The sequence below is a fragment of the Phodopus roborovskii genome, unplaced genomic scaffold (genome assembly GCF_943737965.1).
Source record: "Phodopus roborovskii unplaced genomic scaffold, PHOROB, whole genome shotgun sequence".
In the NCBI taxonomy this organism is placed as follows: domain Eukaryota; kingdom Metazoa; phylum Chordata; class Mammalia; order Rodentia; family Cricetidae; genus Phodopus; species Phodopus roborovskii.
The window spans coordinates 47,821,663-47,836,275 of NW_026126517.1; the positions used below are offsets into that span (position 1 = coordinate 47,821,663).

The window sequence follows — 14,613 nt, forward strand, 5'->3', positions numbered from 1 at the left end:
ATGGATACTCCCTGCTGTATAATAGCTAAGAGCACATCCAGGCCTTAGTTTATTTATTAGTTCCCTCTTGTTTCTGAGACAGTGTCTTACTATGTACCCTTGGGTGGCTTGGGACTTGCTTTATAGACCAGGCTGGAAATCTAGATATCTGCCTTCTGTGGACCCCCACCTCCAGTGTTGGGATTAAAGATATGCACCGCAATGCTTGGTTCCCAGTTATTTCTTACTACAGGCCCCCAGTAGTTTCTCTTGTAATCTCACCCTAAACTCAAACTTCATGTGTACCCCACCACCACCACTAGAATCCTAATCCTTACAGTTTCCTACAAAATACCCCAGTCACCCTTTCCACACATGACTAGATTAGGAGGGCAGGCACTTTCTCATATCCAGATTTTTTGCTGCACTCTTTCCTTTATACTCACAAAAATTGCTCTCCTCCTATTAAAATCCTCTTCATAAAACCTGTGCCCTAACCTGACCATAACCGAGTATCAATTCTGTGGCTTTATTTTCACTGTATTTTATCAACTCATCTGGAAACCTGCTGAAGTCAGGCAAGTGATTTAACACTGGGCATGTTCCAGATGATATACACAAATGTTTTCATTAAACTGACATAACCTAAACTGAACAGTTACTATGAGTTTCTGAGGACTACCACAAGGTCTTAACATTACAGACCTTCCTCATCTATATCCCAAATGAAGGGAAAGTCAAGAAATGGTTAGCTTGTCTGCCTCCCAAGCCTCATACTGAGCATTCTCCCAACATAAATGTGTGTCACTTTCTAAACTGTAGCAGGCACAGCCATTCTCTTTCACCTTGTTGCCAAAGTCCTGAGTTTCTTCAAGGGTATGAAGGGGTGGGGCTACTCTGTCCTAATACCATGACAGAATAATTCTATCCCAACTTTGGCAAATCCCAATCCTAAGATAAACAAGGCAGGTCTACTTCAGATGCAGGTAACTGAGGTAGGCCCAGTGCTAGGCAATGAAACATGAGGGTGAGCTTCCAGAAAAGCTTTCTTAGGAGACATGGCGGGGAAATGGCCTTTTTTCTTCTACTGCATACCGTCTGTAGTGTCTCAAAGTTTCAGAAAGAACTGCTAGGAGGTAGAACAGAGACTTTAATATGTAAATTTACAGCTAGCCTGCTATGGGCTTCGAATTAGTTAAGAGCAAAAGCTCACACACATTTAATCCCAACACTTGGGAGAAGGCAGGTAGATCTCTGAATTCAAGGCCATCTTGGTCTACACAGCAAATTCCAGACCAACCAAGGCTACATATGTAGTAACATGGTCTCAATGTGTCCCTAACCCTAAGAAAAAATGCTCTTTATCGTTCAAGCTAGCAGAGACCAGAGTCCCTTTCCTTTCATCCAAACCTTCTTAGTCAGTACAATGTCTTAGAAGCTTCCACACAAGAAGTTAGATAAAAAAATGTATGCTCCTGGTTCGCAAAGTTCTGGAGGAAGATGAGATGGATTTATCCAAGAATGACAGCCATGAATCTGCCTATGAGGATTTGCACAGATAATGTGCTGAGCTGAGTCAGACTGATGGCCAGGCACTGGGAACAGAGATAACTGTGGACAACCCACTTATTCCAGATAACAGATCAAGGCCACATAAGGTACAAAGCAATCTGTACAAAGTGGAGCTCTGGTGATCTGTTTCCTTGTCTTCTGACTGTGCTTTTCCTTCCTCACTGTCTCTGCTCTGCCATAGTGTATGTATTTACGTATGCAAGGGAAGTAGAGACAACAGAGAAGACACGAGAGATGCACCTTTATAAATACACTCTAACTTCGTGTTTTAGTAGTATTACATGAAAATGGTTTTCTAGGACTGCTAAATTCAAAGCAGGCTCAAACATTATGTAACCAATAGTCTACACTTTGATTAATTATCTGAGTTATAAGGGAAAAGATTACCAATAGTTAATTAAGCCTTACTTAACAATGGCGGAGACCTTTATTGTACCAGTCAGTTTCACTCATGCTTTCTTAGATGCTGAGCACCAGGTTCCTTTCCCCTCCATGATGAGTAAGTACAGTAAAGGTAGACATGGACACATCAGATGACAAAGTGCAAAAACAGACTCTGGCAAAAATTATAGCCAGGATTTTGGTTAAACAGTGCTAAGATAGTGAGCAGGGCTAAGTTACATCATTCTCCCTGTAACTTCAGCTCTGTCAAACAACTCTTAAGTCAATAGGTCTTTCATCATCTTGCCTATGTGGGCAACAGCTGCTTCACATTTACTAGACAGCTGAAGCCATGATTTCTGAAAAAGTGGCATAGCCTGCTACTAGCCAAGAGCAGCTGCTGCAGCTCAACATGTCCACCCTGGAATGTGGCTGAGTAGAGACACAGGGCTAACAAAGCACAGGTGACAGATAAGAGCTCCAACTTCAAGAAACCCTGCACAACACAACAATGCTTAATGAAAACTACCAGAGCCGAGGCGGACCGATATGGGGATGTGGTGATTTCACTTAGTTGTCTAATAATGTCTCCTCTTTAAAAACAAAAGCAAACAAACAAAAACAAACATTTTTCTTCAGTAAATCCCTCCTCTCCAAATATTGCTTAGAAAAATATGGGTAAAGTTTTAAAATTATTTCCTGAAAGATATTTTCATGACTTTGCTTAATACTAATGAAAAATTACCATTTATAACAACAAATTCATTCCACAGACAGTTTTAGAACTTGTCAAAAATCAAATGTTCAAAATCAGGAGAATGGAAAACAAACTGAACCATTTATACATCTCCACTAATGCTGCTCATCTACAGCATAGGCTTTTTTTTTTTTTTTAAAAAAGAGAAACTATCCAATCCCCTGGTAAGTTTTCATATAAAAATGTGTAATTATAACCTAAGAGTCTCAAAGAAGTTATGTTACAATTGGCATTGGTAATTACCACAGATTACTTAAGAACCTAGGAAGATCATTAACAAATAATTCAAGATGAGCAAATATTTCAATATTTCTTCTAAATGAACTCCAAAGACAGTTTCTGATTAGATGTTTCTTGTCAAAATAATTTTTCATAATTGAAGTAGGATTTTATTGAAATTTTGTTGAATCAGAATTATTTTCAAGTAGAATACTTGTATGTTCTATGCACAAAATAGAAACTCACCTGTGAGAGGTGAAGGAGATCCCACTGGTGTTGATGGGTTTGATGGAAAACTACTGCTTGTATGGTCAGGAGAATAAATCTAATTAGAAAAATAAAAGATACATATGCATCAGAATGTGACAGCAACAAAAATACAAACTCATTCATAGAGTTGTTCTAGTGATCTTGGTCACACCACTCCCAAGGCTCACAATGAAAACACTTTTATAACACTGTACTGTTTTGTCACTAGACACTAAAGTAGCTCCAGTTTTCAAACTAGGGCAAAAAATATTGCACAATTTCAAATGTGAGAGGAACAAACAGGTATATATTTCTTAATTATTGTGGTTTGAAAGTTTCCAATTATCAGTAGAAAATAAAGACATGAGTTTGGGTATGGTGCACCCCTGCAATTATCAACACCTGGGAGACAAAGGCAGAAAGCCAACAAGTTCAAAGCCAACCTGGGCTGAACAGCAGTAACAGGCCTGTGACTAGTACTTGGGAGACAGAAGAGAGACTGCAACTTAAGGACCCATATTTGAGATGAGTCTTTGCCTGAAAACAAGCTATTAAAATATCTGAAAAGAAAATAATCTTTAAAGAATATACCATCTAAGAAATATAAAAATGATACTCTCACAAAAAAAAAATTAAAAAAAGGCAGGGTCTTTTAGGTTGTTTTGTTATTGGTATTTTTTGAGTCAGAGCAATCAAGATCCCAGCAAGCTCAGACATACCTTAGACCTTGCATCATTTGTGATCCTTCTGACTTAGCCTGCAAGGTCTGGAGTTGCAGGTGTGTCATACCAAACCTGCCCATTATGCATTAAAATGGTCTTTAAACCAGGCCTGGTGGTGCACACCTTTAATCCCAGCACTTGGGATGAACAGACAGGTGAATCTCTGAGTTCAGCCTGGTCTACAGAGTGAGTTCCAGGATGGTCAGGGCTACACAGAGAAACCCTGTTTCCACAAAAAAATCAAACCAAACCAAGAAACCCACAAAGCAAACAAACATCAACTTGGAAAAACAGGTGTTTTTTTTTGTTTGTTTTCCCTTTTAAAAATCAAACTAAAGAATATTAATAGTTACTCTCTATCCTTTAAAAAGTTACTCATCTGTTTTAACTCCAATGATTGTGTATTAAATTAAGCTTTCTCAAAGGACACTAAATTTCTACAAACATGTCTCAACATCTTTATCATTGTGACTCATTGTTTCTTATGTTCAGGAATCAATTATCTCTTTCATGAACAACCAATGCTAACTTCATAAAGTATGTAATACAGCATTGAAGAGGGAGGGAAGACTGATGGTGAACAGATACATGACAAAATATTCACAAAACTGCATTCATATATTAGTTTGCCTTACTGATCATTACTCTTCACCCTTGAGAAACAATTGTGAAAGCCCTGGAGAAACAGCATCCTCTGTAGCAGCTGGCAGCTCCTAGTTCTCTGCTGGTGCTTACAGTGTAGCCCATGCTATCTATCCATTATCTGTCTCCTATTCTCAATGCTTGCCTAGTCACCACTGTGCTGACAAGAGATGAGGTATGGCAGAAATGGTAGAGCCTGTGCTAGGAATTCTCACTGGTGTGACTTTTGGGCTTCAGGTTTATCTGTGTTCCATCTCTTCTCTTTCCATTCCCTTAAAGGTTTCCCGAGGTCCTTCTCTAGTCACCTGGTAATGACATTCTTTGTGCCATGCTATCTCTTGCCTGATTTCTCTACATGGACAGACTGAATAGGACACATCTGAACTTGGAATCACCACTCTGCTTCCTACCTCCAAGACCTTTTCTCTTTTGTTCCTCTTCTTTGGTTTGTGCTCCCCCTTTTCTTTGGCCCGACTCTTCCCTTTGTAGAAACCAACATTCACAATTCTCAGTTTCTGGACTAGGTACACATCATTCTCATAGCACTTTAAATCTATAGATGCAAGTGTGTGGAGGCCATAGGGCAACCTCAGGTGTTGTTCCTCAGGAGTTCTCCACCTTATCTTTTGAGATAGGATTTCTCATCGGCCTGGACCTCTGGCTGGCCAAGCCTTGGGGATCCATTTAACTGTATTCCCAATGTTGAGACTTGTGTGTTTCCAAGACAGGGTTTCTCTATTTTAACAGCCTTGGCTATCCCAGACCTGGCTCTGCCTCCCAAGTGCTGGGATCAAAGGTGTGTACCACTACCTCCTGGTTCTAGTGTTGGGATTTATAATGAGTGATAAAATCTGCTATAATACTAGTCAGTGTGAAGATTCTTCAAAAGGTGGAATGTATCTTAGTATTTAGGAAATGGCGATCAGTAACAGAAAAAAGTGAAAGAGCTTGTTAAAGAGGACTTCTCTCCAAATCTACAGAATGGCATAAACTTTGAGAACAATTGCATGGTGAGGTTCTGTAATTGGTTAGAATTAGTGTTAGTGTTCTAGGCTATGTGTATCTCACACTTAGGTAGGCATAGGCTTTCTAGGGTGTGAAGAATGGATTGCCAATTCTTTCAGCTCTGACCTTTCAGTGAAGTAATCCCTAAGTATGTCAAATGCTGGTGAGAGTTCCTTTAAGTCAAAGAAAACAGGGGTTACACTTCAGGGTCATGTATGATCACTATTTTGAGTGACAGAGAATGTTCTGAGCCTATACACAAAACAGAGGTGAGCTTTTGAGAATCATGGTTTAAATAGGAGAAGCTATACTAAAATGTATCTTTTCCAAAATCTGCTTTTCCATTTGTATAATAGAAGCCATTTTTACCATTTACCTATTACACTTCTGGTTTGATGTGATACCAGACATAATTGCTATTCATTCTTTATCTACACTTAAAAAAAAGGGGGTGGGGTAGGAGTTGGGAGAGATGGCTCAGAGGTTAAGAGCACTGGCTGCTCTTTCAGAGGACCTTGTTTCACATGACAACTCACAAATGTCTGTAAATCTAGTTCCAGAGGATCCAACAACCTCACACAGACATATGCAAGTAAACACCAATGAAAATAAAATAGGAAATTGTGCTCTGACCTCCACACTTGCATCATGGTATGTTTGTGCTTCCTACCCCTCACTCCTGAACAAAACAAAATGCAGCTGTTTTACTCTCATAAAGGGAACACTCATGTACAGAGGAAGACTAGTGTAGTACTACTGGTGCACTGAACCTTTTCGGATGGCAGGTCATTTCACCAGCCTTTATCTCTGCAGGCATAATCTATCACCAAATCACAACTGAATTGTATTATTTCAGTAAAATTGTTATTCTTTTAAAAATCCTAAACACCAGGCTTTTTTGGGGGGGGGGCAAAGAACATTCTAAATGAACATTTCTTTCTCTATTTTCTGGCCTTAAAGATAATATTGATGTTTAACGAAGTGGCAATGACTTAAAGAGTCTAGAACAGAAACAAAATCAAAGCTCATTCTACATGCAGCCCACAGGCACCCACGGTTAAATGGCCAATGATGAATAACTCCCAGCACCTTCTGCCAGGCTTAAACGGTAATATTCCTCATTTTAAGGCAACAAATGAGGCTCCTCCTCCTATCAGTCATGCTCCATTCCAATCAGTAGGGTGCCAATAAAGCCAGAAGCTAATGAAAAGAGCCTCAGACAAAAAGAAACAATGGAGAGCTCCAGGCCCAACCCTGGAACTAAGAGACTATGGTTTTAAACACTGAAGCTTTTGCACATTTCAGTTAATCTTTATTATGCTAATGTTATTGAGTCTAAGGAACAAAGAAACTTATTTCATGAATTACTTCTAAACGTCAACTTCCCTGGATTTTCTTTTCTTTTGTTAGAGACTACTGACCATTTAACTATCTAGATTAACACACACATTCTCCCTCTCTTCTTTCCTCCCTGGCTCATAGAAATCAAAACATAAATTATCACAAAGAAGTCTGATATAATCAACAAAGTTAAACAGTCTTCTCGTTTGATCTCTTCTAAATTAAAGACTGAATGTTTTGATATGGTATTAGGCACTGAAATAAACCAGATGTTTCTTCCTTCATATAACTCTCCATGGGCACAGTCTTAAAGGGTGATTGTCTGGCAAACGTTCAGGGACACACAGATTTTTCTTTTTCTTCTATCTACCCATGTCTATTATCTAAACTAGTGCACAATCCATAGGGCTTTTGGGACTTTGTGTAAATATCTTCATGTACAATTCTCTTTCTTGCTATCCTAAGATTAAGACCACAATTATCCAGGCTTAAACCTAAAATAAAGGAACCTTTGCAAACGCATTATCTGGCCTTACATGTTTAATCACGAAGTAGTCTGTGTGTTCTTTAATACCTAAACTGAAGAACAAAGGTTGTACCCTCTGGTGTTTCACACATGAAAGACCTTCTAAGGCAATTGAGGAACTAGAATTAACTTCTAATGACAACAGCAGTGTTTTCTCATCAAAAGTAGATGCTATGTTATATTAAAGATACCACATTCTAACCATTTGTAATACCTAACATAAAACTGTGATATGCATGTCAGGTTCTCAGATGTAATCCTCATTAAGTTTCTTCCTCTCATCTCTCCTAATTCTTCCTATCACCAGACAACCCACTGTTTTTGCTTTTTAGTACATTTTAAACACTAAACATTATTTATGGGAATGGAGTCTATAGGAAAATTTGGAGAAACAATGTTTGGGGCGATAGAGGGAGACTGAACGAAGGGATAGAAGTGTGAGGGTCTGCAGTGATGGAGCAGATGGAATGCATCACTCTCAGCTATGACAGAAATGATTTATGGAATGACCTGGCTGTTCCTGCCTAGTAACAACACAAGATGACAGAGTTGAGTTTCCATGACAACCAAAGCCCACCCACTAGCTAGATTAAGCATTTCTTCCCAGCTTCCACTCGCTGAATTTCTCCCCCCTTCAAATGCCATCCTGGTCTGGCTAGTATGCTGTTCATAATATGGAAGGAAAATAAAGGGTGTCAGGGTAACTAAAGGAAGCCTGAAGGACCACTGAGAATACCACAAAGTCTTGTCTGCTCAGATAATGGTTTCTTCACATACATTTTCCTCAAAAACAAAACAAAAACCTGAGAAAAATAAATTACTCACACATGGAGGATTTATTTTTAAATTTTGCTTAATATTAAGAGTCAAATGTTACTTGTCCTCTTATATGTGAATGATCTATCTGCTACTGGTTCTTTAAAATGTGGAGGAACATAGCATGCCAATCAAATACCCAAGAAAAATTTTCTTCCTACACACAAAATTTTCTTCAGGGAATAAATTCAGAAAAAAGCAGGGACAACTCTCTTTAATTGTCCCAAACACCTCTAAGACAGTCTTTGTAACACAGCTTTCTAGATACCCAAAGCAGGGGTTCTATTGTATATGAGCTATACCCTTACTAGCCAGTGATCCCTAGGGCAAACCACGTAATCTTTTGAGCCCAAGTCACTTAACCTTTAAACCTCAGTTCCCCAACCTGTAATGTGGGGGTAATAATGCCAACCTTATAGGGTTTTCTTGAGGATTAAATGAAATAGGGCATGGAAATGCTTAGTGTAGTGCCAAGCAACTAGAAGGCATTCAGCCCATAGCTGATCATCTCTGGGTTTGCACCACCATTATTACATATGTTCCACTGTGTGCAGGGTTCCAGTATGTGGTCCAAGAGTTTGACTTGGCTTCATTTCTCAAAAAACTCACACTTACAGATATAGAGAAAGAGTTATTTACTCAAACAATACATAAAGAAGTTTCTTTCTTCAGGAGCTCAACAGCTGCTCACATATCAGAGTTCTACTTTCCCTATCAACAGCAAATGTTTGAGAAAGTTCATTGTATTTCAGACAAAATATAAGACAACGCTGGAATTCTAACAGGCCGACTGCTCACACTAAAGGAGGAGAAAAAAAAAATCTAAGGGGAAACTTCACAAGGCCGAAATCATAATTTGAATAATTAGATTTTGAATCTTCACAGATAATTAAAAAATACCCATCTTTCCTTTCTGGCTTTAGCATTACAAACTAATTTTAACATTTTAGGAGTCAGATATGTTAAACCATTATCATTGTTGTCTTTACCATTTTGATGTGATAAACACTAGATATATCATATTATAAAATGACTTTGAACCAGTTTCATTCATTTTAGAACAAGTCTTTCAATGATTTTGAGTCCCACCCCTTTGGAGCCTGTCCTTGAACTTACTATGTAGACCAGGTTGGCCTCAAATTCACAGAGAACCGCCTGTCTCTGCTTCCTGAGTGCTGGAGTTAAATTAGGCTTATGCTATCACTACCCAGCTGATTGTTTTTTCCTAATAAATAAATAAAAGTATATTCCATTTTGCAAAAACCCTTTTAAAGGCATTTACTTCATATTAGATGAATTGGATTTTCTTTCTTGGTTCCTCTTGATTTATTTAAATGTGTCACTTGAGTGTTTAAAACACATATATTTTCCCAAATTCCTCTTTGTTTTATCTGCATCTGTTCCACTTAAATAAAGACATATTTAAATAAAACCACAAATACAGTTCTTGTATGTACCAATAGAAACAGAAAACAGTTTTTAAATGAGTAATTATGTTAAAAATGTTGTAACTATGCCATTTACTGTCCACAAAATATAAACCCTAGTTCATCAGTAGAACATGTACCCAATACTTACAGATGCCAAAGCTTTCCCAAGCGCATCACCCGTCTGTGAGCTTCCAGCAGCATTCCCTCTGGCTCCTGGATGGTTCAAATAGGTAAACAAATCAAGAAAACTGGGAAGAATGCTATTTTTTTTCTTAAGCATTTACCTATCACTTCAAGGGTACCCTGGCTTGAGATCTCAATATCACTTTGAATGAGGAAACACTTTGTGCAATTTAACAAACTATAAAAATAAAGATGAGCTCCTTACTGATTTTTGGGTTAATGAAACTTAAAGGTTAATTATCTTCTTTCATTTTTATTTAAACTACATACTAGAATTTTTATTGAAAAATATGGATTTCAACAAAACTCTCAAATGAGGATTAGGAAGTTTCCTAGCACAGCTCACCTAGAATGCTATCTGATCCATTGATGGGAGGAGTATGGGAGGCGGCCACATACGCTGAGCTGCTGGTGCTGCCACGGTGGAAGCTGGACATTGGCGGAAGACTCGTGTTTATATCTGTTGGTGACACTGAGTGTGGAGGGTAACTCTAGAAAAGGGGAAAAGAGACCCATTATATGTTTATTGAAGGCTGGGGATATTGCTTAGGGGTAGAGCACTTGCCTACCACACATGAAGGTTTCAGTCCTTAGTTATGTGTTGCGCTCTCCCTCCCCCCCACACAGACAGACAATAAATAGAAAAATAAAATCATGCATTTTCTGAATAATATGAATGTAGACTTATCCTGGACAATCTGTATAAAAGGTTAAAATGAGCATGACATATGACAAGTTACACCTAGTATGGCAGGGCAGTCACACTGAAAAAAGTCAAGGTAAAATAAGCCTGTAAATACTTAAAAGTTCAGAAGTTTGGGCATAATTGATTTTTATACAAAAAGAAAGATGTAAGGACAAAATATTGTTTGATAGCCTACCAAGCGGTCATGTGAGTGAAGGCTGCCATAACTACTGGACTGAGACATGTGGGAAGTTGAGGTCCCCAGAATCCCACTAAAACCAGGCTGGCTCATCCCGTTTGATGAACTCCAAAGGTCAGAAGAACTGTGGGTCCCATCTAAGATAAAAAGAAAAATAAATACAACGTTTTCCTTAGCCAGATTTTTTTTTCTTTTGAATATGTACAAAAAAATCCAAAGGACATAATGACGATCAATTTCAACTGTCCAGTTGTGGATGATCTAGAATCATCCGGGAAAAGTAATTCAGTGAGAGATTGCCTAGATCAGGTGTCTGAGGGTACATCTGTGAACAGTTTTCTTAACCAGGTTAACGGAATGTTAATGGTACCATTTTGTTGTCTGTGCCCTGAACTATTTAATGGTGAAAAACAGCTGACCAAGTGAGTGCAGATGTATTCACTTCTTACTGCTCTTGACTCTGACTCTGATGTGTTTAGCTGTGTAAATTCCCACTGCTTTAACTTACCTGCTGTGATGTCACCATTCTCTAAGTTGCTTGTTATTAGGACTTTATCACAGCAATAGAAACAAACGATGCTTTCAGATATTATTCACCCATTCCAACCTAATATTCTATCAGGTTTTTCCCCCTCCTCCTAGCCCCAAAATTACTATTTAAAAAGAAGTAACTTCTATAGTTAAAAAAAAAAAAAAAGCACAAACTATAATAGGTAGATTATTTTAACAATCTTCAAAATTCATTGATTTCATACCAAGAAAGGTATGAAATCTGGGGGCAAGTTGGATTTAATTTTTGGCTGAATGTTCTACCAAAGGCTTTAACCCATAATAGGCAACACACATCATAGCAGACATTCTGAAAATATGGAATGGAGAAGTTAATTTCACAGCAAGCCAAGGTAAAAAGTGACAACATCATATAGTGAGGCTTCAAATGAGATATCAGCAGTGACTTCATCTATGGCACAGTCAAGGAACCATTTATGTAATGATGTACAACTCCCATGTACACACTTCCCACAATACCAAACAATAGGGGACCAAATAAAAATGATCTGTCAGACATAAATTAGAAGACCACTTCTCTCTAACATGTCTCACTGAAGTTTTTTATATTTACTCTTTATGAAACTATAATCCAAACCATAAACCATAAAGTTTCTAGCTTTCATATTTCAACATTCTACAACAAACCATAGCAGCTTTGCTCATTTTTCTGTTAGTAGTAGATGATCATTTCAAAGGTTTGCTGGATAATTTAATTAAATTACAACTAGTAATAAATGCCCCTAGAATATTGTATGGCTAAATTTTAACTGATTTCAGAAAAAAAAAATCCTTAGAAAAGTATAGTTTGACTTTCTGCACAGCTCTCTTTTTTCTCATATTTAATGGCAGCACACTGCAGCTCTGGCTGTCTCACAACTGCTGGTAGTACTTACCTTGCATAAAGAAAGTGCTAGCAAACATACTGGTTGGTGGCTTGGGAGATGGATAACTAGGAGATTCACGGTTGAAATCATCAGAATTTGGGGATGGTGCATAGACCTTAAAACAAAACAGGAGATTTAATTAAAATGTAAATGATTATTATATTCTTCCATAAAATGAATTCTCTGTTCTACAAAGAACCTAAAAAGGCTCATGTACTAATCTTACAAACAGAATGATTGCTATATAGATGACATCAAATTTGGTTACTAACTACATGTTTCTTTTTGCTGGTTACTGGAAAATAAATTACTTCAAAAATTCATGTGTTCAATCTTGTTATGACAATTACAGTAGGTGGCTGAAAAAGGCCTAAGAGACTCAGATAAAAAACGTAATCTTCTTAGCAGCATGTGTTTTGAAATCTGATGGGGCAAACAAGTGTCTGAATAGTAAGCAGCACACAAACTTCACTGTTGTAAACTTCATCAATTCAAACAAAGATGTAAACTTCATCAATTCAAACGAGATGAAATGTTTCTGGTAAGAGGCAAGCATGAAAGGCACAACATGGCTCAGCAACTTAGGAAATCAAATCAGATTCTGCTGAGAGGTCTTAGTTCTTAAACTTCAGGTATACTTCCAAGTTTGGCATATCTTTAAGAAAAACATTATTTAATTGTTAGGGCAGTAATACTTTTCTCTTTAATGAATATTTGCTCCAGATAAAGAAACTATGAACATTTTGAAATATCAAATGGCAAGTCCTTGGGAAAACTAAACGGGCAGCCAAATAAACAGTGAATAAAATTATGACCACAGCATTCTCAGAATTATTGAACCTTAGAAGGAACAAAATAACAGGCAGAGTTATGTATGAAGCCTGCACTCCCAGTGCAGAGGATGGATAGCTTCAAGTTCAACACTGACCTTGGAAAGAGTGAGACTTTCTTAACACCAACCCCACCAACAAAATGTCTTAAAACCAAAAGGGCCACCTAAAGATTGTAAAGTAAACCAGAAGTAAGAAAGAAGTCAAAATAGCTAATGCCAGCAGCATAAGAAATTAAATTATTTTGTTAGGAGTATATCTATTAAATTCCACTATAAAAATTAAATTTCACTTAACTAGAGAAAGTTAGTATTATCATTATGGAAACATTTACGAAAACATACACATTGAGATTTTCTGGAATCATATAAAAGAAACTTAGCACAACAGTTACATCTTAGAAGTGGGGAAAAAGGACAAAGTATGGCATTTTAAAACCAAACAGAGCTTTTAAACAGCAGTAAGGGGAAGAGCTGGGCACAGCTCACTAGCAGAACACACCTAGCAAACAAGGCTCTGGGGGTGGTGCTGGTTCTTACACCATGGTTAAATGGGAACAATTTTAAAAACTTTACAAAACTACCAATTATAAATTCACAAGCTATCAAAATTTATTCTTCCCAAAAGGCACTAACCATACAGATTTCTCAATCTTCTGAAAGTCCAACTTTAACATCTGTAAGGTGGCCTTACAGGGGAAGATAAGATGATGTAATGCATATAAACCATGTATTTAGCATAGTGCTTCTGATAGTGCAGGAAGTAGCCAGTAAAACTTAGCTAATATACCACATTTCTATCATGCTAACAGAAGGAGTTACACTGTTTGGTATTGCCACTGGTCAGTTTTTAAAGCTATTTGTCAGGTTTTGTGAGATTTGACTCTATTTACACAAGCAAAGCCTATTTAGAAAGACCTTTTTATCTCTTTCTGCTAGTCCTGGTAATATTAGCACACATATGTATTGTTAATGGATTGGTTTTCATATTTGTTTCCTGTCATCTCCTCAAAGAAAAACATACATCTGTGGTACCTGAAATGTCTTAGGAATTACACAAAAAAATCCTCATAGGAAAGTGTGATACATACATGTGTTTAACACCTTTCCTATTTTAAACCTACTTCATAAAAGATTGCATTAGGGGGATGGAAGGGATGGCTCAGAAGTCAAAAGCACTGGCTGCTCTTGGAGAGGATCCAGGTTCTGTCCCTAGCACCACAAGGAGATTCACAACCAGTCTTAATTCCATCCCAGAGGACCCAATACCCTCTTCTGAATCCCAAGGGCAATAGGCATGCTTGTGGCATACAAATGTATGTATAGCCAAAACACCCATACACATAAATAAAAATTAACTTTAATAGTGTAAAATAAGAAACACCATGTTAGATTTAAATAATTGTGTGTATGTCTTAAAACTTTTTAGGAAAGGAACTTGACTATATTCTTTTTCTTAAGTTTTACCTACCAAAGCCTGGCATGCTGGTTCACATATGTCATCTCAAGACTTGGGAGGCTGAAGCAGGAAGACTCCCATAAATTCAAGGCTAGCCTCAGCTACACAGCAATTTCCAGGATAGTTTATACTACAGAGTGAGATCCTATGTTACATAAGTAGACAAGGAGGCAAACAAAAATC

The 14,613-nt window shown here is 37.6% G+C and overlaps 1 protein-coding gene across 7 annotated transcripts in view; it reads right to left on the reverse strand.

Annotated features, from left to right (window-relative positions):
- The window catches only part of Tcf12 (transcription factor 12), a 238,031-nt gene that overhangs the window by 25,543 nt on the left and 197,875 nt on the right, over nucleotides 1-14,613 (reverse strand). For all 7 annotated transcript variants that reach the window (XM_051197923.1, XM_051197922.1, XM_051197921.1 and 4 more), the window contains 5 exons: nucleotides 12,152-12,257; nucleotides 10,704-10,843; nucleotides 10,169-10,313; nucleotides 9,788-9,852; nucleotides 3,155-3,233 (listed from right to left, as the gene is read on the reverse strand). In XM_051197923.1, the coding sequence (XP_051053880.1) occupies nucleotides 3,155-3,233; nucleotides 9,788-9,852; nucleotides 10,169-10,313; nucleotides 10,704-10,843; nucleotides 12,152-12,257 (535 nt within the window). The remainder of the gene's footprint in view (nucleotides 1-3,154; nucleotides 3,234-9,787; nucleotides 9,853-10,168; nucleotides 10,314-10,703; nucleotides 10,844-12,151; nucleotides 12,258-14,613) is intronic.